This window comes from Borostomias antarcticus (genome assembly GCF_949987555.1).
Source record: "Borostomias antarcticus genome assembly, chromosome: 8".
Taxonomy (NCBI): domain Eukaryota; kingdom Metazoa; phylum Chordata; class Actinopteri; order Stomiiformes; family Stomiidae; genus Borostomias; species Borostomias antarcticus.
Window position 1 is genome coordinate 11,017,557 of NC_140241.1, and position 27,809 is coordinate 11,045,365.

The window sequence follows — 27,809 nt, forward strand, 5'->3', positions numbered from 1 at the left end:
TTAAAGTCATCATCCTCACCGCCTTGTCTTTGGTACCTGCCAGAAACATGCCTTGGCGCTGCTATTTTAACCCGTGCCCCTCGTTGACTTGACAGATGAGTGTCTGTAGAGGGTGGTGTCACGAGCAGGTGTTCGCCTTCAGCAGGGCGCAGCGTTATTCGTGGTGTAGGCTGGCACAATCGGAACCACGGATTACACGGCGTTGAGGGACTGAAGGTAAGGAGACCTATCTTTTATCCTCTTGCCTCCATTTGGTAAATGTATGTCTCTGTGTATATGTTTTTATCGACGTAAAGTCTAAAGAAATGCAGATTATTAATTTTCAAAGAGGTCTTATTCCCAGTGGTTCAGTTATTAAGTGCTTCTATTTCCAAACAAGTGTATCCATCATATCTTGATTGTTATCACGAACTGTGTTACTGGTCCTTCAAGGGCTTGTTTGAGGAGGTCTACACCCTAAAGATTTCAGAAACGTGTGCATGTGTTTGTGATACATGATGGAGTAGCCTAGTTAACCCTTACATGAGGTGTACTGTACTATAGACCTACTACTATTCACATTGTTATTAAACTGTTATTAACTTTAATAGATATGGGAATGTATGCTACATTTAACACCTCATTACAGTTTCTTTTTATTTTCATGATTCGTCTACATTAAAATGTATCTACAGAACCTTTGAGTATCAGTTCAGCAACATTGATTGATAACCTTGTAACTACCTAATAATGAGCATATATACAGTAATTGACTGTGGTATCTTTTCACTTTAAAAGTATGACTTTCGAAATTCCCAACCCCCTAAAGATGTATGGCCTGTACTTGGAAGCAGTGAACGACTACATCAACGAGTCTTACGGGGAGGACGTGTGGAGACTGATTGAGGCCAGAGCAGAGATCCCCCATCTCAAGTTTGTCCGCCATCAAATGTACAAGTACGACTGCCCATCTCTGCTGCTGTGGGGCTGAGTGCTCCTTCATTGGCTGCTGACCGCTGTCATCTGGCCTGTTCAATCTTCATTTTACCAAGTCATCCCTGAACTCAAGACGCATAGTCACACATTGATTTAGACATACAGGTTCTAACACAACATACATAGCGGTACCTACCGCGGTGTAGGAACCATGAACATCTCCCTGTGTGTTTTCCCCCGGGCAGTGACAACCTCATCTTGCGTTTGGCGAAGGCAGCGGGTGAGGTTCTGGGGAAGACCCACGATGAGCTGATGTACGCCTTCGGGGTCTACATGGTGAAGAGGATCGGTAACTACGGCTACGAGAGGATTCTGAAGGTGACCCTGACCTCAATCAATAGTGATCTATTAATCCTATGAATCTATTGCTGTTAATCAATGATACCAATACCATTTTTGCTACATTATTTTCAATGGATCTCATGTAGGATAAAGGTAATTTCAGAATGTATGAATACCATGTCTACAAGCTTATAGAACAGCTTTATTTATGTGATATATTTGATAATGTGTTAGGGGTTGCTGTGGCTCAGGAGGTAGAGCGGGAACCCCAAATTGCTCCCAATGAGCAGGCTAGCACCCTGCATGGCCATTGGTGTGTGAATGTATGTGTGAATGAAAGGCCTTAATTATGAAGCACGTTGGATAAAAAGTGCTATATAAGTGCAGTCCATTCCCCATTTCATTTACTGACCAGCGACGTCACGGTTCTCTCCGCGCCGCGGCAGGTTCTGGGCCGAAATGTGCGCGACTTCATCAACGAGCTGGACAACCTGCACGAGTACTTCCGCTTCTCCTTCCCTAAGGTGCAGCCGCCCAGCTTCTGCGTGGAGGAGGAGTGCGAGACCAGCCTGACGCTGCATTACCGCAGCACGCGCAAGGGCTTCACTCAGTTCGTCAAAGGTACGCCACGGAAAAAACGGCGATACGTTTATTCAGATATAACTGTGTTTTATCTGTGTGTGTTTCTTTAACTGGAAGGGGACTCCTGAGGTTTGATGAAGTGTGTACATGCATATGTGACGGATCGTCTTCGTTTCACGCGTTGTTTTTCTGTCGCGCGCTCCTTTGACCCGTGCTAAAGGATTGTCCAGGGTGGGATGCGAACCTACAACCTTACACTTGCAAGTCGGATGCGCTAATTAGTATGCCAAGAGAGATATCCCTCTCAGCAGGGTCGACGACTACTCTGCTTTAGCCTCCTCGTTGCATATACGTAGTCATCAAGTATAAATGCAGATCAAGGACCTTGCTCTTTTGCAGTCACTGTTTTGCCACTTTGAATCTCTGCCTCGGTCGTGAGCTAAGCGGCCGGCGCCACCCTGCTCCTGACCGTGAACATGGGTCCTCTACTCCCCCAGGCCAGCTGTCACAGGTGGGAAGGCAGTTCTACAACACAGATATCGAAGTGGAGATCCTGTCAAAAGAGGAGACTGAAAAAATGACGTATGTGGTAAGGAACAGGAAAACAAGCACGCAAAGTTGACCTACGGTTGACCTCTGACCCTAGGTTCATCCGGTGACACTCTCAGCCCCAGACCACCGCAGTATCAGTTGAGTCAAAACCGCACGTTACAGTTGTGTTGCCACGGATACTGTACTGCCTTCCCCCACAGGTGTACAAGATGAACTTTGACAACGCTGCCTTCAAGCACTGCATGCCCCAGCAGAAGACTGCGCCCAGCTACGAGAAGCTCCCGATGAAGAGGGGCATCTTCTTCGACATGTTCCCCTTCAGCGTCATCTTCCGGAGGGACATGACCATGTACCGCATCGGCGACGGCCTCAAGGAGGTGTTCTCCGACCTGCAGGGCAAGAAGGTCAACGAGGAGTTCACCTTGGTGCGGCCCATGCTGGAGTTCACCTGGGACAACGTGAGTCTGGGAGAAGAGGAGGAGGGTTTATACAGGAGAGCCAGGTAATGGTCAATATAATATTTGACCTGGGTCTGTCTGATAATGTACATGGCACTCCTGGTGCTAGAATGTCAGGTAATCTAAATATGCAATAGTGAACCATGATCATCGTTCCTTGATCAAGACGACATTTCAAATTCCTTTATGCATATTATTGTCAAGAGTAATTTAAAATCACCTGATATCAGATCATTGAGCCATAGCATCCTAATAGCGTCCTACTTCAGTGACTCACTCCTACCATTTGCCTGTCTGTTGTTATTCCAGCATTTCAGTCTGTGTTGTCAACAAGGTTATTATATACAGTATAATGAAAACGGACTAAAAACTGAAAACTAGTTGTGAAAAAACATTTTAGTTATAAAAATAAAACTAGGCTATAACTATCTAAAACGGTATTGTGTGTTTACAAAACTAACTAAAATAAACTAAAATAAACTAAAATTATACAGAAAATGTCTTTAGTTTTAGTCTTTTTCATTTCATACATAAGTCTTGTATTTTGGGTGGATATGAAATCTATCTTCAATTTTTTTTGCTGTGCCCCGAGCAGAAGTTACCTGACATAACCAGATGCTTTGTTTCACACGGAGTGAAACAACATGAGCTTGCGAGATCAGGATGGTCTCACGAGGCTAGCGCAGAAGAAAAACTAAAACTAATACTGAAACTAATAAAAACTAAAATTAAGCATTTTCACACAAAATAACTAAACTAAAGTACAGTAGCAAACCCACTTTAAAAACTAATTAAAATTAAGCTGAAATTGAAAACAAAAAGTTAAAACAATATAAAATAAAACACTAATGAAAAAAGCAAAACTACTAAACAAGCTTGCGTGAGCCCCTTGCTGCCATCTAGTGCTAAAATTAAATCAATGAATGCAGCTTTAACAGATGTTCAGATATGCAATTTGAATTTTATGAAAAGTGATTTGTAAGTAAAGTGCATTCCTCATCATCTTCTTCTTCTTCTTCTGCTTCTTCTTCTTCTTCTTCTGCTGCTTCTTCTTCTTCTGTGCTCCTGCAGCTCTACACCCACCTGAACAACGTGTTTGAGCTGCTGTCCAAGGCCGTGGTGGAGAGCAAACAGAAGGTCAGCATCCCCAAGCTGAGTATGGAGGAGCCCGAGGAGAAAGAGGAGTGCAAGAAACTCAAGAGAGAGGAAGAGAGAGGTACTGAGCTGGAACGGGTCGATGCCCTGCTCCGACTTTGCACCCCTTCTTTCACCTCTCTTGTTCTGACGTTCCTTTTTCATGAAATCCACTGACATCATATGAGAAGTCAATTCGAGGTCCAATTCAATTGGATTAGTTCTATGATTGGTTGTCCAGAGTGACTCACACAGTTAATGTACTTGCACAATCATTCACATACTCGCTGATGCAGTCTTTCACTCACTCACTCACTCACTCACTCACTCACTCACTCACTCACTCACTCACTCACTCACTCACTCACTCACTCACTCACTCTCACACTCACTCTCTCACACTTACTCACTCACTCACTCTCACACTCACTCTCACTCACTCCACTTACTCACTCACTATACTCACTCACTCAATCCACTCACTCACTCACTCACTACACTCACTCACTCACTCACTCACTCACTCACTCACTCACTCACTCACTCACACTCTCACACTCTCACTCACTCACTCACTCACTCACTCAATTACTCTCTCACACTCACTCTCTCACACTCACTCACTCTCTCTCACTCACTCAATCCACTCACTCACTCACTACACTCACTCACTCTCTCTCACACTCACTCACTCACTCACTCACTCTCACTCAGTCTCACTCACTCACTCACTCACTCACTCACTCACCCTTTTTCCTCACTCGCCTCTTCATGTATTCATTCGTTCATATGCGTTGGTCTGTCAGACGTGACGTCGGTGGAGGATATGAAGGAGATGGAACACGAGTATAGCACTGGGGCCTCCACCCAGTACAACAGCGCCGCCAACTCTGCCGGAGAGGACATTGAGCTCCTGGCCTTCCAGACCATCACCGGTGAGACCGGCCGTCCATCCCACAATAATGCCAGGCCATTTTCCGCCGTCTGTAGCCATCGACGACTAAACACACGTCCGTCTCTGTGTCCCCCGGTCCAGGGAAGTGCAGCGAGATGATCTTCGAGGACATGAGGGAGCCGCCCAAGAAGCCGCTCCACCTGAAGGGCCAGATGAAGTACGTCCCCCAGTGGGACTCACTCATCTTCCTCGGGACGCCCATGTAAGACCGCTCCGCGACGTCTGTATCTAGACCGCCCTAAAACATCTGTATCTACAGACCGCCCTAAAACATCTGTATCTACAGACCGCCCTAAAACATCTGTATCTACAGACCGCCCCGCAACATCTGTATCTACAGACCGACCGCAACATCTGTATCTACAGACCGCCCTAAAACATCTGTATTTACAGACCGCTTGCAACATCTGTACCTACAGACCGCCCTAAAACATCTGTATCTACAGACCACCCTAAAACATCTGTATTTACAGACCGCCCTAAAATATCTGTATCTACAGACCGCTCCGCAACATCTGTATTCACAGAACGCCCTAAAACATCTGTATCTACAGACCACCCTAAAACATCTGTATCTACAGACCACTCCGCAACATCTGTATCTACAGACCGCCCTAAAACATCTGTATCTACAGACCGCCCTAAAACATCTGTATCTACAGACCAACCTAAAACATCTGTATCTACAGACCACCCCACAATATCTGTATTTACAGACCGCTCCGCAACATCTGTATCTACAGACCACCTAGACTCACGAGTCATTCCGATTTTATCGCTGAAAGTGAGTGGACATAATTTGAGTACAAAAAAAACAAAAACATTGCAGAACCAATCCAACGTCTTTTGGGCATAGGTTTGTTCAGGTTTAAAGCAGCAGGCGTAGTCCTGTTACCGGACGTTCTAGCGACTATTTCAACTTAGAAATCTAGGCGGAGATCCCAAATGTCTGGTGTCGCGAGACTACAGGCCACCTGCAAAATCCACACCCAGTCTGACAGTTATACAGATATGATGGCATAAATAAAGTGCTACAGTATATGAATCCAGTCTATCATAGGAGACAGTATAAGAGATTCCTTTTCAAGATTCCTTTACTTGTCACATGTAATTTACGGGGTATTCACAGTGAAATGCTGCTGCCGGCTCCAAAATAATGCTCATTACAGTTAGACCCCCAATACTCAATTTACAAATGACAAATTCACAAATGTCATCCCCACACCTCTTTCTTTCACCCTCTTCTTCCTCCTACTCCTCCTCTTCCGCTCCTTGCTGGGGCAGTATAGAGACGGTGGAGGACATGATTAAGATGGGCGTGTATGTGAACGACCTGAACCTGCACGACTCCAGCAGAGAGCTCATCCTGGCCGGGACACAGCAGTCGGCCGAGCTGCTGCTCGCTTTGGACCAGGTGCTTCTCCTTTTCACAATGAATGAATGAATGAATGAATGAATGAATGAATGAATGATAGTGAAATATTATTTTTGTTATAGTGTGGTGAAATGTGCATTGTTATTAGTAAATCGAAATCATGTTTACCTCAGCTAACGATCTTGACCAGGTGCAGCTCCTTTTCAGAATGAATGAATGAATGAAGAATAGTGAAATGTTCTTTCTGTTATAGTGTGTTGAAATGTTTGTTGTTATTAGTAAAACGTAATCACTTTTTTACCTCAGCTAACGATCTAAAAAGACCTCATACAGTAGCATTCCACCAACACTAGAAGCGTATATACAGTACATACTCCACACAGGGTGCCCACGGGTGCTGGAAATCCCTGAAAATGCTTGAATTTCAATGTGGCATGTTGAAAAGTAAGTGTAATTTTGTATCAAGTACTGGAAACTGTAATAACTACTGTAGGCTACTTTCATTATAAATTGCTATCTGACAGAATTTGTGTTTTAGAATAAGTCAGAGAGAGACTTTTTTCGTCCTAATTGCTTTCACACAAAATGAATACGAGTCGTCTCGAGCATCGTACTGTACGTGATTTGGCTTGACTTGACTTGAACTAGTGTTTTTTTATGTGGCGCCTGATGACGGCGAGCTGGACAGACTGCCAGGAGGCTGATGAAGACAAATACAAGCTGTCTTAGTCACTGTCGTAGTTTTAGTGTTTTGAAATACATGGAAAGGAATGGATGACTAGGCTATGCTGGGCTAGGCTATGCATCACCACAACGTCAGACCTGGCTAATTCACAGGCTAATGATGGTCGATTTTCGGAAGGGAGGTGATGCATTAGTACTAGTACTCTATGTCGATTATGTCATGTTAATTTATGTAATATGCAACTGCACAATACAAAGTGTTTGATTTTGTATACATTTTAAGGATCAATGTGCTCATTGACTGCCTACCTCAAAGGCTACTGTTCTCTTATTTTGCCCAATGCCCATTTTCAGTTAAGTCTTTATTGAAATTGAAGTTGTGCCTGGGGGTTGTTTGAAGTGATTGCTTTAGATGGCTCAGCAGGATGCTAAGTCTTTTGTTTATAGCACTATAGCATCTAATTTAATGTGATGAAGAAGTGAAATGATCATTTGAGTAAATATGTTATTATTATTATTCCAGCATTGGGTGCTGGAAAAACTTGACACTGCACCTGGAAAATGCTTGAAAAGTGCTTGAATTTCACTTAAGAAAAGGTGTAAGAACCCTGTCCACACAGCACACACAGGCATATGAAATGAGGCACACAGAGTTGTGCCTTTTGAATAAGATTATACAGTCAGGTGGGACCTGATTCTAGATCAGCACTTCCACTCACAGACACCTTGTTAACACAAGACCATGTGTCTCAATGAGATTTACCTGTCTAAATAAAGGTAAAAGGTAAAAAAAAAAAAAAAAAAGCCCCAGCTCTCTCTCCCTCTTTCTCTCTCCCTCCCTCCCTCTTTCTCTCTCTCCCTCTCTCTCTCTCTCTCAAACGGGTGTTCCCTCTGACCGTGTGCAGGAGCAGCAGAAGTACGCCCAGCTGATGGAGATCATCCAGAAGCTGGACGAGGAGAAGAAGCGCGGTGACTCGCTGCTCTATGCCATGATCCCCAAGGCCGTCGCTGACCGGCTCAGGAAGGGCATCACCGCCCTGGAGACCTGCCAGGTACAGACGTCTACAGACCTAGACGTACCGTAGGACCACAGAATGCTCTGACCTGCCAGGTACAGACGTCTACAGACCTAGACGTACCGTAGGACCACAGAATGCTCTGACCTGCCAGGTACAGACGTCTACAGACCTAGACGTACCGTAGGACCAAAGAATGCTCTGACCTGCCAGGTACAGCCGTCTACAGATCTATTGTAGACTACTGTAGGACTACAGAACGTTCTGACCTGCCAGATGTCTACAGACGTAGTGTAGATGTACTGCCGGGACTACAGCAGAACCTTCTGACATGCTGGGTCCCAAAATATCCTAGGAAGATGTTGTAGCCCTCTGATGCAAGGCCATTCATGCCTCTTGTGTTTATAACATAAACAGCTTTTGCAAATGAAGCGAAACATTTCAAACTGAGCTGTTAATATAGCAATTGAGATATTCAGCTATGTCCTGCATAAAAAGCTATGCTCTGATCTCATCACAGTTTCTTGGGGATCTGACAAAGGCATCAGCCTTCTGATGAACCCCTGTCTCTTCTCCTGCTCGGATGATTTGAAGAGCCAAGGCATTTTCTCTCAATTATTATTACAGTAGTTTGAAATAACTTCGATAACAACATCCAACTGTGGGTGATTCTGAAGGCTGACGCTGAGCTTGCTTATTTCTCCCTGCCAGGTCTTCCCAGATGTGACCATCCTGTTCAGCGACGTGGTGAACTTCAACGAGATCTGCATCCACATCACACCCATGCAGGTGGTGGACATGCTCAACGAGATCTACATCGTCTTCGACACGCTCAGCGAGAAGCACAACGTCTACAAGGTGACTACAAATACAACTCACACAACTGCCAATGTCCCAAGGTTCAAACAAAATGCAGTACAAAATGTTAAAGGATAAGGATGAATTTCATGTTTAGCCCTATTCCTGGCTTCCCTGGCATGTATCTGACTAGTACAGGTTAAAATATTTCTGTTTTGTGAAGTACAGAGTTCTGTGTCAATAACGTCAGAGCGCGCACCCTGGCTTGTTGCTAGCTATGGGCACACTCGAAAAACTCTAAAAAGCATGATATACATGCATTTCGAAACAACAGTAACTTGTAAACAGTACTAATTTCACCAAACATACAACAGCCATCCCTTCATGCTGTAAACCTCCGCGAAATTCGGATTCGGATGAATTTCGCGGAGGTTTACAGCATGAAGGGATGGCTGTTGTATGTTTGACTGGAGCGGTGACTTCAATCTACGGGTAACTTCACACAACTTGATGGGTAGTTGGGCCAGTTGGTTAAAAAAAACATTACTATCATGAATAATTATTATCACGATTTTACCCAAGCGGTAAATAGTCATGTTTACTATAATATACTATTTAGACCTTTATAATGTCTATGGATTCAACTCCATTCAATTCCCATGACCAACTCCCCACCCAGCTGTGACTCAGATCGAGACTGGCCAATAGGGACATGGTCCCACCCACGGGATTCTGAGTTTCCTGATCCGAGAGAAAAGAAAATTGATTTGCGAACACAGAAAAAAAAATAGCAAGCAAAGACTTAGGATTTGAGAGAGAGAAAAGAGCATCTGTACGGTGGCCCTGAAGTGTCACAACACAACACATCAAAAAAAGTGACAACGCATCAAAAAAAGTGACAACGCATTAAAAAAAGTGACAACACATCAAAAAGGTGACAATGCAACACAAATCAGTTGTGGCTCACTTCCGTTGTGTTGTGGCTCACTTCCGTTTTGTTGTGGCTGGTTTGTGTTGTATTGTGGCCGATTTGTGTTGTGTTGTGGCTGATTTGTGTTGCGTTGTCACCTTTTTGATGCGTTGTCACTTTTTTTTATGCGTTGTCACTTTTTTTGATGTGTTGACACTTTTTTTTTGATGCGTTGTTACGCTATATAAGTGCAGTCCATTTAGCATTTACTATTTTAGAGCAAACACAAACAGTTCGCAAGCAAAACTTTTGGATTTGTGAACAAACGTTTTTTCAATGGAATGAATATATTTTTAATCACACTATATATGTTTTTTTTTACGTTTAATAAACCTTTTTTTGATCGCCTTGTCAATATCTCAAATCTTTTTTTTACTTTCAGTGCGAAAAGTTTCGCTCTCAAATCTATTGTTTTGCTCATACAATAAAGACACAAATCTAGCTCCATAAACCTCTGGCTATTTTCTGCAACTTGCTTCCCTTGTTTCTGTGTGCAACTACCATTTTGGTTTTTGTAGTCTCCCCTGTCCCCTGGGTTGCCACAATACAAAAAAACTATGAGGAAGTGTACATGAGGTATAAGAGGAGGAAGACGAGGAAACAATGACAAATACACAAGGGTGTGCTGACACTGACTTAAACATCACAATCACAAGGGTTGCATGTACTGTAAATCACAAGTGCATGTAACATGCAGGTTTCAGCCGTTATCACACAATGTTAGTTAAAATAAAGGCACAACGAGTGGCAAAAACCAAAACCAAAGACTAAACAATAAAACCAAGGTATACACTCAACAAGTGGAGAACAAAAGACAAAGCTTACAGACTTACAAGTTGGCACAGGACAACACCAGGGACAACACACAGCTACAGCAAATAATGAACAGACAATGAACAAAAGTGGAGCTACATGTAGGCTACAGACTAACAAGATGGGTAGAAACCAAACAAACAGTGCACAGGTGTCCTCTCAATCAGAGTCAATTATATATATATATATATATATATTTCATGTAGTATAGTATATATATTTCATTTCCATTTAATTTGATTTCAGTCCTAGGGTCAGATCGAAGAGGAACAATGTGGATTTCGTCCTAGTCGTGGAACCACCGACCAGCTCTTCACTCTCGCAAGGATCTTAGAGGGGGCTTGGGAGTTTGCCCAACCTGTCTACATGTGTTTTGTGGACTTGGAGAAGGCTTATGACCGGGTCCCTCGAGAGGTCTTGTGGAGAGTTATGCGGGAGTATGGGGTGAGGGGGTCCCTACTTAGGGCCATCCAATCCCTGTGTACACAGAGCGAGAGCTGTGTCCGTGTCCTCGGCAGTAAGTCGTCTTCCTTTCCGGTGGGGGTTGGCCTCCGCCAGGGCTGCGCTTTGTCACCAATCCTGTTTGTGATTTTCATGGACAGGATATCGAGGTCTAGTCGTGGGGAGGTGGGTTTGCAGTTCGGTGAGCTGGGGATCACGTCACTGCTATTTGCAGATGATGTGGTCCTGATGGCATCATCTGCCTGCGACCTCCAGCACTCTCTGGATAGGTTCACAACCGAGTGTGAAGCGGCTGGGATGAGAATCAGCACTTCTAAATCTGAGGCCATGGTTCTCAGCAGGAAACCGGTGGTTTGTCCGCTCCGAGTAGGAAATTAGTCCTTACCCCAAGTGAAGTTCAAGTATCTGGGGGTCTTATTCACGAGTGAGGGAACTATGGAGAGAGAGTTTGGCCGGAGAATCGGAGCAGCTGGTGCGGTTCTGCAGTCGCTTTACCGCACTGTTGTGATGAAAAGAGAGCTGAGCCAAAAGGCATAGCTCTTGATCTACCGGTCTGTCTTTGTCCCCACCCTCACCTATGGTCATGAAGGATGGGTCATGACCGAAAGAACAAGATCACGGAAACAAGCGGCCGAAATTAGTTTTCTCCGGAGGGTGGCTGGGGTGTCCCTGAGAGATCGGGTGAGAAGTTCGGTCATCCGGGAGAGACTCGGAGTAGAGCCGCTGCTCCTTTGCGTCGAAAGGAGCCAGTTGAGGTGGTTCGGGCATCTAGTGAGGATGACTCCTGGGCGCCTCCCTAGGGAGGTGTTCCAGGCGTGTCCGGCTGGGAGGAGGCCGCGGGGTAGACCCAGGACCAGGTGACGGGATTACATCTCTGCACTGGCCTTGTGAGCAGCTAAAGATTCCCCAGGCAGAGCTGGTTGATGCTGCTAGGGAAAAGGATGTCTGGGGCCCCCTGCTGGAACTGCTGCCTCCGCGACCCGACCCCGGATAAGCGGATGATGATGGATGGATGGATGGATGGATATTTCATTTCCATTTAACTTAATTTCAGTCCTAGGGTCCGCTATTGGGGCGGGGTTGCCATTGATATTTCAAAAATCTGTGAAGATCATTTGTGGAGGACAGTCTGAAGATCTAGAGTAGCATTCGGGGTGTCAATTGACCAAAAATGTGGGAGGAGTAGGGTTTGATATATTTTACAGTTTTTGAGAAAAACAGAGTGATGGACTTCATAATTCCTGCCAGCATATGGAAGTTTCTGCTCACTTGGGCCTACAGGTTGGTGGTGGTTGCAAAGTGATAGCATGTATGGCTGATTTGTTATGATTATTTTTAGTTTTAAACTTTAGACAGTTGCTGTAGAGCCACCATCAGGACTATTGGCCCCCAATGCCAGTTGAGGATCTCTGGCATAGGGCTGGACCTACAGGTATGTGCACATTTTGGTGATTTTTCATGGATGGGAAGTCAGACTTCCTTGGAAGAAGAAGAAGAAGAAGGAGGAGGAGGAGAAGAAGAAGAACAAGAAGGAGAAGAACAAGAAGAAGAACAAGAAGAAGATTTTTGGCAAATACAAGAGGGTCCCCTAAAAATTAATACATCAGAGAGTAAAATGCATAACATAGAATTCAGAGTTGGCAAGTTACAAATATGTGTTTTTAACTGTTTTTTAAAAGCTTCTACTGAGACAGCAGACCGTAAGGGTGGAGGCAGAGAGTTTTCCATAGCTTGGGGGCTACAGCCTCAAAAGCTCGATCACCACGGGTCTTAAGGTGGGTATGAGGGATAGTTAACAGGTTGAGAGAGCTTGACCTAAGGGAGCGAGCTGGTGAGTATGGATGTACTGGTTCGCCCACATACTGTACACAGGACAGGACAGATAGGTGGGAAGCAATATTAAATCTGCTTATGTTCTGCCCCAAGGGTAACAAATGATAGATAACAGCGGTCCCAGAACCGAGCCCTGCGGAAATTCACAGAACAGTGGAAAGGAATTGGATACAAAGTCTCCAATAGAGACATTGAAACTTCTGTTGGTCAGATTGGATCAGAATCAGTCTAGCGCTATGCCTGAGATGCCCACCCAGTCACGCAGCCTGTTAATCAAGATATGGTTGTCAACAGTATTAGATGCAGAGCTGAGATCAAGGAGTACTAACACAGAACAATTACTTGTATCTGAGGAAATTTAAATATAATTGGACACCCTCAGAAGTACGGTTTCAGTAGAGTGTTTATGAAATCCAGCCTGGTATTTATCATAAATATTGTGTCTCTCTAGCATGGCAGTAAGTTGATTAGCCACAACCTTTCATAGTGGATGCCGCTAAACCGTCCAAGCTGTAAAGAGTCCTCTGTCAGACAATCTCAGCCATTCAAGAGCCAGGCCACCAGCGGCCGCCCCAGAACCGGGGGCATGCAAATCGAGCCCTCTGCTTGGGACAATGCGTTTGGCCAAGGAAGGATGAACCACGGTTCCACAGACATCATGGCCATCACCTCTGCATACCATCTTGCCCAGTGACAATCTAGCGCTATCAGAATCACTGATAGACCCTCTGACCGCACTCTGGCTAGCAATGGTAAAATCAGCCCCATCAGTGGGAAGGCATAAAGCAGTGCCTTCAGCCAAATGCGTTCACCTCCAGCGGAGGCTGGTCCTGATGTTTCCGAGAAAACCAGAGGGGACACTTCGCATTCGCTCTCAAAGTGAAGACATCCACCTCTGCCTTGCCAAACCGAGCCAAGACCTGAGCCACAGTCTGAGGATGTAGGCTCCACTCGTCCGGACGCTCGTCCGGATGAGGCCCGCCTTGAGACATCAACTCCGCCCCAACGTTCAAACGGCCGGCAATGTGCCGCACTGTCAGAGACCGGAGGTTGACATGAGCCCATCGCCACAGCATCTCTGCTATAAGGGCTGGCGACCGAACACCCCCCTTGTCGGTTGTTGTACGCTACTGTGGTCTGGTTGTCAAACCGTACTTGCACATCGCGCCCCTGTACCAGGTGGACGAAATGGCGCAACACCGTCTCTAATTCTAGGAAGTTGATGTGGCGCCGTTCCCCGACGGCCCACAAACCACCTACAGCCTGGGACAGACATGTACCACCCCAGCCGTTTAGCGTCCGTGAAAACGATGACATGAGCAGACACTCTGCCTATTGGAACGCTGTGTGCTATTAGGCGCCGGTCCCTCCAATAGTCGAGGTCCACTCCCAACAATCTCGGTATCCGCACAAGGCACCCTCTGTGTGTCACAGGATCTAGATGAAGCCATGCGAACCGCCTCATGTGTAGCAGGCCCAGGGACACCACCACATGAGCCGCTGCCATGAGGCGCAGAAGGCACATGATTGACAGAACCGAGACGAGAAGGTTGGAAAATGCTGAGACTCTTCTCCAGTGTTTCCCTCCTTGGATTGGACAGACATGCTCACATGGTGCCCATGTCCAGATTGATACCTAATCTGACGGGCCGTCTATAGAGCACTCTTCTCCCAGTTAACCGCAAAGCCCAGGTTGGTGAGATGTCTCACCACCGTGGCAGTGTGCGTCAGAGCCAACAAAGGTGACAGAGCCAGAACCAGCAGGTCGTCCAAGTACGCGAGGATCCTGATTCCCTGGCGGCGCAGCGGTCTCACACAATTGGAGAAGTTTCTGTGGGCATAACCAAATGGGAGTCGGGTATACTCGTACACCACTCCCAGGAAGGCAAAACGCAAAAACCTCTGATACCGAGGACTTATCGGGATGTGTAGGTAAGCATCTTTCAGGTCTATGCTGGTGCAAAAATTGTAGGGGAGGAACACCTCCAGCATTTGCCGCACCGCAAGCATATGGAACTTTAGATTTGCCACTGTTTTGTTGAAAAGGCGGAGGTCCAAAATTGGCCTCACGTCTCCTGTCTTCTTTGGCACGAGGAAGTAGCGGGAATAAAATCCCTTGTTCCTCACCGCTACCTTTGATAAAAGCACCACAATCTCTGCTGACAGAGCTGCAGCTTGGACGGTACGTGGTATCACCGTCTCCACCACGCCCGCGAAGGGCGAAGGGGGACAGCAAAACTGAACGGAATACCCCCCTGTTAGAACGCGCTGTAACCAGCTGCCCAGGAGACACTTCTCCTGCCAGACTGTAAAGCGATTGGAAAGAGGCTGTGCCGGAGTAGGCAGCATCAGCTCGAGGAACCTGCCGTAATTCAACTTGGCCCTGACCGCCGACGGACAGCGGAGAAACTCTGGTGTCCTGGTCCAAGGCGGCAGTCCTCGAAAGGGACATCAAAATCCCCCATAGGAAGTTTCCTGTCCCAATTCAGTACGAGGTTGAATGACATTCATGTCGAGAAACACTTCATAGAATGAGGAAGTGAATCCACAACTTCCGCATTACTGACAATCCGCCGTCGCTCTTCCCATTCAGAGAAAGTGTCAGTGTCTTGTAACACAGGAAATCCTGCCGTCTCATTTGCATATTCTGCCGAGGCGGCGGCCGTAGCAGCCAGACTCAGCAATGCATGAGAAGCAGACAGTGTGTGCTCCCCAATATCACACAGAGAAGCTAGGCGTAATCTAGGTGACTCGTGCACGTTTTGAGATAGAGTATGAATGCCAGACATAACAGGCCTACTGTTTGATAAAGGCCGAGCGTCAGTATTACACACACTCAAGGAGCGAGCCTCACTTGCTCATGAAAATAGCTAGACAAGGCTGCCGTCAATCCTTCGTTATGACAAACGAACCCGGAAGTACTCTCAGAACCGAGCATGGAGCCACTCTACCTGTCGAAAGCACAGGAAGAGGCTCTACCACTCGACCCGGATAAGCGACCGCTGTCGGGAAGGCTAGCAGACCGCCAGTCCCCGCCAGCGGTCCGTCCAGGGGTTGAGACAATTCCGAACACGACACTTGTCCTGAGGACACACATCCCCACATCAGCCCCATGAGTGAGACCGGCTGGTGTCACGTCTGCTACAGAAGCAGGAAAAGACACAGCGGCTCAAACTTGCGGGCACGCAGAGCCGGCGAGAACTGCGGTAGTCCTCTTTTCGCAGGACCAGTAGGTTTGTCCCTTCTTACTCTAAGACGGAGGAGCTGGTCTTGCTCCTGGTTGTGACATCGCTCCAGGATCTTAGACATAGCTGAACCAAACAACCCCTGCTTGCTTACCGGCGAGTTGAGGAGGACGCCCTTGTTCTCCTCACGCAGACCGGTCAGAGACAGCCACAGATGACGCTGCTGAACGACAGAAGTGGCCATCACTCCTCCCAGGCAGGAGGCGGAGATCCTCACCGGCTGAGCGACGGCTCCCGAAGCCTCAGACATCTCCGCTCTCCAATCCGCTTCCATGGCGGAGGGGAGCTGCTCCTTGGCTAGCTGGCCGATGTAGATGGCTAGCATAGCAATGGATGAGGAGGCAGCGACGGTTTGCACTGCCAGCGTGTAGCTCTTGTCCACCAAGGATGGGGACATCTTGTCCTTGGGGTCAGGCATCAACGGCTTCCTGGCCGAACCCCAAGCGGAGGAGCACCGTGGCGATGTTGGGTTCCAGCGCAGTGCAGCCGGCTGAGCCCATCCATCCTCCACGAACATCTCCAGGTTGAGCATCGGCAGCAGGAGACGAGGGACAAGTGTGGAAGGAAGCCCGTAGCAGACAGAGCTCTAGAGAGGCAGCACCATCACAGCAGCAACTTCCGGGATGGGGATATCAAGATGATGCGCGGCTCTCTCCAGCAGCTTGGGAAGGTCACGGTTGAAGGACCCATGCCCGAGCCCACCGGAAGAAGAGCCGCCTGCTTCCGTGGTCACTGAGGAAGAATACTTGCCTTCCTCAGGGCCCTCGTCCTCTTCATCAGATGGTGGGAGGGACAACATCGGCGCCGGCTGTTGTATGGGCATGTCGACATCACCCTTGTCCGAGCCGGCCTGCGTGTGTGCGGGATCTTCAGTCTCCTGAGCGGCGGTGGCAGAGTCTCGAAGAAGTACGCTTGGAGGATTCTCTCCAGAGGATCAAGGAGAGTGCAGACTTGGCAGTCGCGAGATGGAACCAAGCCCACCTTGGCGTGCTGCGGCCCCATACAGCAGAGGGGATGTCCCATGTCGCTGTAGCGAGCGCCGCAACTGCAGAATCTATCTGGCGGACTAATCAGCTCCGGCCGGGGGTCCCCGGAGGACGCTGCCCCGGCTCTTCAAGGTGTTGCTGAGTAGTCATCTTCGGGTCTTCCCTTTTCAGTCATCTTCGCAAGGTGAAAATTTGAAAGGAGCAGTTGTGTAGGCAAAGCCCGCTTATATAGTGGTGCACAGAACCTGGTTGGACACAGGTGTGTGTATGTTTCTTTTCTTTAGTCAATTGTAGCTTGCTAGGTTTCACAAGCCAAGTATATTTAAAGGTTTCATTTTTCCAAAGTCACTGCTTGGTGTGTATATATAACATCAGCTAGTCTGATCCCAGTTTGATTTGGCCAGGTGGAGACCATCCGGGACGCCTATATGGTGGTGGCTGGCGTGCCCAACAAGACCACCTTCCACGCCCAACACATCTGTGACATGGCCCTGGACATGCTCAGCTCCATCGACCACCTCAAAGACCCCTCCACCGGGGACAACATCCAGATCAGAGTCGGTGAGATGAACACACGCACACACACATACACACACACACACACACACACACACACACACACACACACACACACACACAAACACACAGTTGATAAGAGTTGGTGAGAGAACACACACACAGTTGATCAGAGTCAGTGAGATGAGCACACACACAAGGCTAGTGACTAACTGTCAAAAAGGGCTTTAGTTTTTGAGATACCCCATACTGGAGGTAGAACAAAACCTAACAATGTTTTTCCTCATCTCTGAGGTCTCCCATTTTACTGTTAACATTGTAAAAATGTTACATATTGTTATACACTCAAAAACTAAAAAAGAACCAGAATAGAGCCTGGCTGTATGGGAGATAAAGCTCAATGAGAACTTTTTTAAAGTTCAATATTCACCTTTACTTGCTATTAGTTTATGAATTGGCCTTAGCAAGACCCCAAAAATCATTTTTGTGACATGAGACTGCATGAGACGCTGTGAATTTTTAAATTTAGAATGTCGGTGTACTGGCTAGTACACTGGCACGAAATCTTGTGGTGGAAACGGAAGTGACACGTTTTGCTTGTCACAATATCAGGAAGACAACAAACACTTCGCCCCGCAAATTTATCTGCATGCACATAAAAGAAGGAAGACCAGTATTTACCTGCATTGAAGCCATCCTTACAGGAATTCCATTGAAGTAGCTACCATCTATCTTCCAATCCAGTCTGCTCCACATGCGTTTGTTATCATATTTTTGTCCCATCATTACAGTGAGTGAGTGGGGGACTGTGGGAAGTGTGGTTCTTAAAACGCAGTGCCGATTTTATCACGACCAGAGGGGCCGCCAAAGTGCAGAGATATCTCATGTAGCTTTAAGACATAAACTAATGTAGATCATTAACACAAGCTCTGGGAGCTTTGAAACTTGACATGCTTGTTGTCAGGAAGTAGCTTTACCAACTAGAAACACATGCATGTGAATATCCTGATGTATGTGATATATAGAGACCTATGAACACATACCTAAAATAAGCAGAAAAAAGGAAGGAAAAAATGAATATCTATGCAGAATGTTCTCATGTACTTTGTAGTTGCTTGGCCAGGGATTGTCATAGATGGACATATCATGGCTTGTTGGGGTTGTGCTGAATTTAGCAGTACCAAATATCTACATATAGCTTGCATTGTCAATGTGTTACATCACTCAATGTATAAGGTGTCCCAAATGAAAGAAAACGAAACATTGACATAATCAAGTGTCCAGTCCAAAGCCCATTATCAGTGGTGAAAATAACGTTGACCAGATCGGAGTTGGTGAGTTAACATACACACAAACACACACACACACATACAGTTGATCAGAGTTGGTGAGTGAACACACACACACACATACACACACACACATACCGTTGATCAGAGTTGGTGAGATAACACACACACACACACACACACACATACACACACACACACATACCGTTGATCAGAGTTGGTGAGATAACACACACACACACACACACACACACACACATACACACACACACACACAGTTGATCAGTGTTGGTGAGAGAACACACACACACATACACAGTAGGGGTGTGCCCGAATACGAAAACGGTATTCAGATGAGCACAAATAGTAGCTTTTTTCCGAATAGTAAATTCGTACGAATATTGTAAAAAAAAATATTCGGGAGGGGGGAGAACAGTCAAATACTGTATGAGCGAGCGATACGCGCACGTTCTGTCTGCTTGTTGACATGATACGACGAGGGAGAGAGAGACAGAGGTGCACGCGCTTGTAGTCTCGCACCTTGTCTGTTTAGACAACGTGGAGAGGGAGAGAAAGTTTGGAGCGCGTTGAGGAGCCAGATAGTAGGCAGGCAACGAACGTAAGCAGCACCGAGAGCTTTTGTCCCTAGTTAAAGGAGTAGTAAAGGGAAAATGCATGTTTAGCCCTGTTTTAAGGTTACTTATGATCATATACAATGGTTCAGATCAAAACGTTGACAAAACTAGCACTTTTGAGAAAGTCTGATAATTGCTCTACCATTGTTTAGGTCATACAATGGATGTGGGTGGGCACCTTGAAAAATCATTCAAAAACATGTTAAACTCTCGATTTCAAAGACAAGAAGCTCATGAGGGGGTAATTGGTGTCCGTTGGTGTTCTGAGATCAAATTCGTCGCAAAGTATGAATCCTGTAGGGTTTTATTGATCATTTTATGAAATCCATTGACTTGTATTGAAGCGACCGTTGTAGATGTGTAGATGAATCCGCAGAGGGGATTCTGAAGCGGAACTACTTATGGTAGCTATTGTTATTGTTTATGTTGCTAGGCTACCTGGTTTGCGGAAGTTTACACACGTATATGCTGCGACTAAATAGTTCTATGCTAAATATTTAAAAAAGCCTTTCCAGATGAACTAGAATCTTACTTAATGGCAAATTATATGTCAGAACGCCAACTAACACCTCGGTGAGTTTCTTGTCTTTGAAATTGAGAGTTTAACATGTTTTTGAATGATTTTTCAAGGTGCCCACCCGCTAGTTATTTCAGCTATGCATGCTCAGCCTATATAATATCTGGATATTTTGAAATATGAAATAATTATGAAAGTATATTTTAACAACTGAAACACAACTGATCAAATGTTTGATCCATGCCGTTCAGTTATCAGCACAACAGAGTCTAGTCTAAGATAGGCTATAATCATAGTCCTTATCTCTGATATAACAATAATAAACTATTTAAACAGATTTAACCCTGTAAAGCCTGAACTATGAAATAATTGACAGAAAATTCTGTTTTTTTGAAATTGAGCTCTTTATTTGGCCTCTTAAAAAAATATTCAATAAAATCTGAAAAAAAATATTTGCATATGTGATATTTTTTGGGTATCACATTTGATACACTCGGGTATAACATGCATTTTGGCGATCACAACAAGTTTTTTTCTTTTACAAAAACAAACATTTTTCTTTTTGTTTGGAATATTTGTCTGCATTTCAACTGGTTTGATTATTTTTTTTCCAAACAGCTACTCTTTTACATCCTTTTTTATTTCGCTTTGTGATATGCAACAAAACAGTTTCTGTCCTTGTTCAGGCACAGGTGGACGCTGCATTTCCCACAGTAGACATGTGAGAAGTGATTGCATCTCTGACGGGTTTCTCATGTTGGAACGTGGTCAATGCCATCCTTGCGCACATCTGGAGGCACACTAGATGTTGGCCTTTTCCGAGGTGGTGGGGGTGTTTGGCGTTCTGGAGAGGATGGTGGTCTGACACACTTGAGCTGGCTTTTTCCTGCGCTGATGAGAGAAGTGGCAACAGAAGCCTGAAACCGTCGCAGTGGCATGGTTTTCTTCTGGGGCTCCAGCTTCTTCTGGTCTCTTCTGTAGAGGATCCATCCATTGATGACTGCCACTGTGACAGTGTGCCACCAAATGTACATGTACCATCGTCTGGATTTGAAGCTGTACTTGTAGAGGGCAGACAGCATGTCAAGGAGGTTGACACCTCCCATGAAGGTGTTGTATGTTTCAACGTTGGCTGGTCTTGAAACCATTACATATGTTTTGGTTTTGCGATCCCAACGTTTCACTTGTCCTTCTGGTTCGATGCCAACAAAAGAAGACAGTAGGTTCACAGCTTTGTTGTCACACCATCTTACAATGATGATCTTTTCCTGGTTTACTCTGAAATCCATGGTCCCTCTTCCTTTTTTCTTCATATCTTTTTCATCCATCATGTTGCAGTCTCCTCGTACCCTGTTCATTCGGACGGTGCCTAGGTAGTAGATTCCTCTATCCCTGAGACGTTCGACTAATGGAACTGATGTGAAGTAGTTGTCTGGCAAAACCTGCAAATCAAATCAAGTTGTATTTGTATAGCGCATTTCATACACAGAGGCAACACAATGCGCTTTACAGAGAGCAGTGGGTGGTTAGGCATAGGTACTACCCCTACATAGTCCAGAGGTGTGTGTGTGTGTGAGAGAGAGAGAGAGAGAGAGAGAGAGAGAGAGAGAGTGAGAGTGAGTATGCGTACCTTGTGGTTTTTTCCTGCTGGAAGAGTTGATGTCTCTTCTTCTGTGTTTATGTGGTCATCACCCTCTTGCAAGTCTTCCTCTTCGCCAGATGAGCTTTCTTCTCCCAGATTTGCTGGGGGAGTCCAGTCTTTATCCTCCTCATCATCATCCTCATCCCCTAACTGCTCCATGTCACTGGAATTTCCATCCATAATCATGCGCAGGGCATCTTGCACAGAGTACCTTTTCGCCATCTAAAATGCAGAGATAAATGGTCAAAGGACTGCACTTATATAGCACTTTTCCACCTTAGCGGTACCCAAAGCGCTTTACAATGGCAATTATTCAAAATATTCAGAATTTTGACTAAATGTGTGATCTAAAGAACACATTTCAATCTTTGAGTTTGATTGAAACATAAACAATACTGTATACACTGTAAGACATATACCAATAAAATCAATATAATGATCATTTACAGCAAAATTATATAATTGTGTAATGTTCTTTGGTTAAATTATAGCAAAACTGGTACGATCCAATTACAGTGGGACTCACGTGACCTACTCAAACTGACTGACTATTGAAGCACGTCCCTTGCAGGGTCGGGGATGCTGTATATATATTTTTTAGATTAGTCTACTTATAAATATTTGTTCAAAATATCACATTTCTAACTTTAATTAGGTTAATCAAATCATCAAAACAGTGTATTATGCACTAAGGTAAGAATAATGCACATTGCAAAAAGAAAAACAATACAATGATGATTGAGAAAAACATGCTAGCACATGTCATTACATACTATATTATACCTGCTGTATCAAATTTGATACACACATTTTCTACACGGTTTACTATAAACGAAAATGCAAAATTTTGAAGTAATTATAAGTTACTTCAACTAATCTAACATTCATTTCAAAATATTACTAAAGATATAAATGCAAAACTTACCAGAACTTCTTCAAAACAGAAAATGTATTTCACTGCTAGCACCAGCTGGAAATTATATGCAATCAGACAATCTTGGGTCAAACCATCTGAGGCCCTCTGAATACTTGCAGCACAAATGGTATGCTCCAGGGTGAAGAGGGCATGTATCATATTGTACACAACAGGTTTTTGAACAAAGTATTGATTATGTTGATGACGTAATAGGTCTATCAAATCAGGGTATCAAATATGATACAAGAGGCGCTACAGGGTTAAAAAAATAAAAAATAAAAATAATAATAATAATAATAATAATTTAACTACAATACCCTACTTACCCATGGTTTAAGCACTGTTGAAACTTGAATAGGCTATAGGCCTACACTTAGGCCTATAGTCATTTTCCTTGGCTCATTAACCTATAGCCTAGGCTATATTTAATTTTATAATTAATTTCAATTATATTTATAGTAATACATGTTTATTGCTGGGTTTGTGAAAACCATTACTAGTAGGCTACACCACGCTGCCTGCGTCACGTGGTTGCAGATAATATATTAGATATTATTACACGGGAGAAATAGAGCTACTATAGCTGTTCTAGCAAAGTTGCTATGAGGACTTATATTTTAATTAAGAAAAATGTTTTTCAGTTTCTAACTAAATGTAGAATGTCCCCCAGTGGTGGTGGGGTTCTGACACTTCATAGTTTGTTAAAATAAAAATATACAGGATGATGAGGAGGAATTATACTTCATAATTAATGATTATAATAATAATAATATATATAAACAGCAACTCTGATGCGTTGAAAGCACAGCAATTGCAATACAATTAATATTAGGCTAAAGAAATGTTTAAACCGTTTTGAACCAACTTCTGGTTTAAGTTCCGCCCACTTCCGAATACAAATACGAATAATTAGCTGTCAAATACAAATAGTGGGCTCCCGGCACACCCCTAATACACAGTTGATCAGAGTTGAGGATCACAAGAACTTGACAATGGCATGATGCCCTGGTCAGGTTTCTGAGACGAGGATTAGGCCAAACAAGACATGCCCGTTCTCTGCTGAAAGGGCTTGTTGGTTCAACACTAGGCTCAGTCTGTGTCTAGGACGCTGGCCTATTGTTTACAACGCTGAGACTTGACCCATGCCACTAAGGACTCATAAACTGTATGCTCTCTGTAGAACCCTGTCAATAATCAATAAGTAGACAGCTATTGCTTGGCACGGATGGATATCGACTGAAGTCCACTTTAGGCTTTTTTTCCAGCATGATAAAGTTGGATTTATTGGTGAATTATCCCTTTAACTATCCATTTAAGGCAGCGGTAAAAAAGTGACAGTTGCCAAATCTACATTACCTTACCTTCTATAGGAGGGTCTGTCCTTCATCTACTGTACATTACCTTCTATAGGAGGGTCTGTCCTTCATCTACTGTACATTACCTTCTATAGGAGGGTCTGTCCTTCATTTACATTACCTTTATTTTTGAGTGATATTTACTGTTGAAATTACTGTATTTATTTATCTCTGTCTCTCACACACACACTCTCTCTCTAACTCACCCTAAGAGGACCACAGTAGAAATAAGTATTCGACTTTTCTATGTTTATATCCTTGTTAGTTTTTTAAATGTCGTGTAGAATATCACGTGTATGTATTTTTGTGCGTGGCTGGCCAGCTGCGCAGCTAGTATAGCGTTTGTCGGGCGTTTATCACTCTCTCCCTTACTCCCTCCCTCCCTCCCTTACTCCCGACAATGTTGGCCTGCATCTCTCTGTTGGCACCACCAGAGGCAGTAGTCCCAGCACCAAAATCAAGAAGGACACCAAGATCAACCTGCTGATCTCCACTGCACAAGTAGAGTAGTGGTCAGAGCATTGGACTCCCACCCGAGAGACCGGGGTTCAAGACCTAGTGGGGATGACTTTATGGGACTATACCCCAAACCTCCACATGTTCATTCTTTCACTCCAACCTTTTCATCCCTTACCTAAATTCCACAAGTAGAGTAGTGGTCAGAGCATTGGACTCCCACGCGGGACATTCTCGTCTATCACGATGAGGAAAATACATACAGCAGCTAATGACTTTTGTCCAGAAACAGAAGTTGAACCAATTGCAGCAAAATAGCTAACGTTACAGGAATCATCAGTGTAACTGCTTTAGCCACTGACCGCTACCATTAATGTTATGGAAGCTGCTGCTAGTTGTTGTAAGCTCATGAGCTAACTGAATATTAAGGCTGCACAATTAATCATGAATTAATCGAAATCGCGATTATGACCTCCGCAATTAATTAATCGCAAAAGGCTGCAATTAATGTGATTAATAATTTTGCTTTGAATTGAGTGTGCTAGGACTACACGGACGAATTACAGGTGCTTATGCTGTCTGACCAATCACATGCGTTCCCGCTGAGTGCGCTGTGCGTAGCAATTTCACTGAGAAGACAGATAGCAGTAGGTCACAAGAGTACCTGCAGCCGTGAGTAGTGAAAAAATGAGCGAAAATGAGGTCAGTGAGTTAGTAGCAAGAAAGGGATCAACGTCCGTGATTTGGGAGCATTTTGGTTATTATATATTCATATTATATATTAAATATTAATCGCAATTACAATTTTGAAGCAAATTATCGCAGTTATTATCTTTTGTCATAATCGTGCAGCCCTACTGACTATTCCACTCATTGTGCTCTTATTGTGCTGGATTAGAATTGGAAGCATTGGAACTGATGTGTCTAGGCGACAAGACATATCTTAATTTATCAGACATTATTGCATGTCATTTCAATACACAGCTATTTCAGTGGCATGACTAGCTTCCGTCCTACCAGTCCTGAACAGAAACAAGCCAGCCACGCACATAAGCCAGGCTGGACCTGGCCTGTTTTTTGTTTGTTTTTTTACTTTCAAATAACCAAATCCACACCGAACCTTTCCTTGTAGGTATTCATTCTGGGATGGTGGTGGCTGGGGTGGTGGGTCTGAAGATGCCTCGCTACTGCATGTTTGGAGACACAGTGAACACCGCCTCCCGAATGGAAAGCAACGGGGTAGTAAGTGATCTTTACGCTGCGTGATAGTGAGCGATGCTTAATGACAAACCCAACTGACTTCACTCTCTGAGCATGACAGTCTTTTACCCTCTGGCTGTGTGTGGGTGTGTGTGTGTTTGTGTGTGCATGTGTGCGTTTGAATGTGCGTGTGTGTGTGCGCATGTATGTGCGTTTGTGTGCGTGTGTACAGGGCATGCAGATTCATATCAGCCAGACCACCAAGGACCATCTGGAACACGAGCCCTACATCATCGAGGAGAGGGGATATATATTTGTAAAGGTCCGAGTCTGACATCTTATCATTTCATACCGACTAACATCTGAAACCTGAACACAGACAACAGCACTTTCATTTCATGTTTTAGTGGCCCAGTGCACCTCACTTCCTGTCCCCTCGTAGGAAGTAAACATTAAGACTAGTTTGGTGTTAAGCATTATAATCCGTTATAAGGTTATATATGCTCATAGAGATCCATCGTGAATTCAGCTGTGACCTGAACAATGAGCACTAATATCTTGAGTGCACAGTCTGTCAACATTTTGATATGGACTGTTGTATATGACCATGAATAACCTTATAACAGAGCTTATAACGCTTGACACCAAACTAATCCTTAAACAGTGTGGGAGTAAAACAGCAGGCTGCTGATACTGTGCCGTCCGCAGGGTAAAGGCTACATGAAGACCTACTGGCTGAAGGGGAAGGACCTGTCATTCAAGACCCCCGCAGAGCTGCGCTACAGCAGTGAACAGAAGGACTCCGAGGAACCCAGCTCAGAGGGGTGAGTGGAGGAGAGGAGAGGGACGCCCCAGCTCAGAGAAGAGGAGAGGGAGAGACACCCCAGCTCAGAGGAGAGGGACACCCCAGCTCAGAGGAGAGGAGATGGACACCCCAGCTCAGAGGAGAGGCAGGGAGAGGGACACCCCAGCTCAGAGGAGAGGCAGGGAGAGGGACACCCCAGCTCAGAGGAGAGGCAGGGAGAGGGACACCCCAGCTCAGAGGAGAGGAGAGGCAGGGAGAGGGACACCCCAGCTCAGAGGAGAGGGACACCCCAGCTCAGAGGAGAGGCAGGGAGAGGGACACCCCAGCTCAGAGGGGTGAGTGGAGGAGAGGAGAGGGAGGGAGAGAGACACCCCAGCTCAGAGGAGAGGAGAGGGAGGGAGAGGGACACCCCAGCTCAGAGGGGTGAGTGGAGGAGAGGAGAGGGAGAGGAGAGGGAGGACACAGTCACCCACGATCGGATGGGATATGGAGATGAGGATCAAATTGAATTGATAGACAGACTGACAGACTGCTAGTAAAGTGCCAGTTTGGGAACCTTAATATGTCTCGTTACATACCCAGGACTGGAATGAGGAGCTGATTGGTGCTGATACGTTAGGACAAGCAATGACAAGCATGTCAATGTACCTGTACCGGTTATATATGGCAAATGAAACTTTTCTATTCCATTCTAGACTGGAGATGGCAACTTCAATACATGAGTAGCTGATCTATACTATCCAGTAGGTTTATAGTGTGCAGTTTCCCCCCTGGGGATCACCTACCAACCTCGTGTTGACTGTGTGTGTGTGTGTGTTTGTGGATATTGATACTTTAATGATGTGTGTGTTCCCATACGCCGACAGATCCAGCTGCACCAACAACAAATGCTCCACCTCCAACCTCAACATCCCCCACGAGGACCAGGCAGAAGGGGGCCGGACTCCTGCCGACCTCCCCGTGGATGCCCCGCCCCTGCTGGAGGGCGCCGGCGAGGCCCGCTCCGTCTCGGCCGAGCCCTTGGAGAAGACCGCCAGGAAGACCAAGAACAACCACAGAGGAGGAGGAGGAGGAGGAGGGGCCCTTAAGCTCGAGGTGCCCCAGGTCAATTTGGCGGCGGCGCAGGAGTGTGCGCCCCCCGCTGGCAAGCCAGAGAACGCGGCCTCCGGCGCGGCGCTGACCATCAAGCGGCACAGCTTCCGGCAGCCGTACGTTAAGATGCCCACCAACCTGCCCATGCGCAGCACCTCCTGCCTCCTGCTGTGAAGGCAGGGGGGAGGAGGGGGGCAGGGGGGGGGGGGGCGGTGTGAGGGGCGGGACAGCGGCCGTCACGGCGGTAGGAGGGGCGTTAGCTGGCA

At 45.5% G+C, this 27,809-nt stretch overlaps 1 protein-coding gene across 1 annotated transcript; it reads left to right on the forward strand.

Moving 5' to 3' along the window:
• Positions 1-808: 808 nt before the first annotated feature.
• LOC311312496 (soluble guanylate cyclase 88E-like) lies at positions 809-27,717 on the forward strand (the record flags this gene model as incomplete). Its single annotated transcript, XM_084442457.1, has 16 exons — positions 809-936; positions 1,161-1,293; positions 1,704-1,878; positions 2,337-2,428; positions 2,592-2,849; positions 3,921-4,065; positions 4,790-4,918; positions 5,020-5,140; positions 6,223-6,352; positions 7,903-8,049; positions 8,725-8,871; positions 17,525-17,681; positions 25,579-25,688; positions 25,879-25,968; positions 26,355-26,470; positions 27,318-27,717. The coding sequence occupies 16 exons, from the start codon at positions 809-811 to the stop codon at positions 27,715-27,717; spliced, it is 2,478 nt and encodes an 825-aa protein (XP_084298583.1).
• Positions 27,718-27,809: the final 92 nt, after the last annotated feature.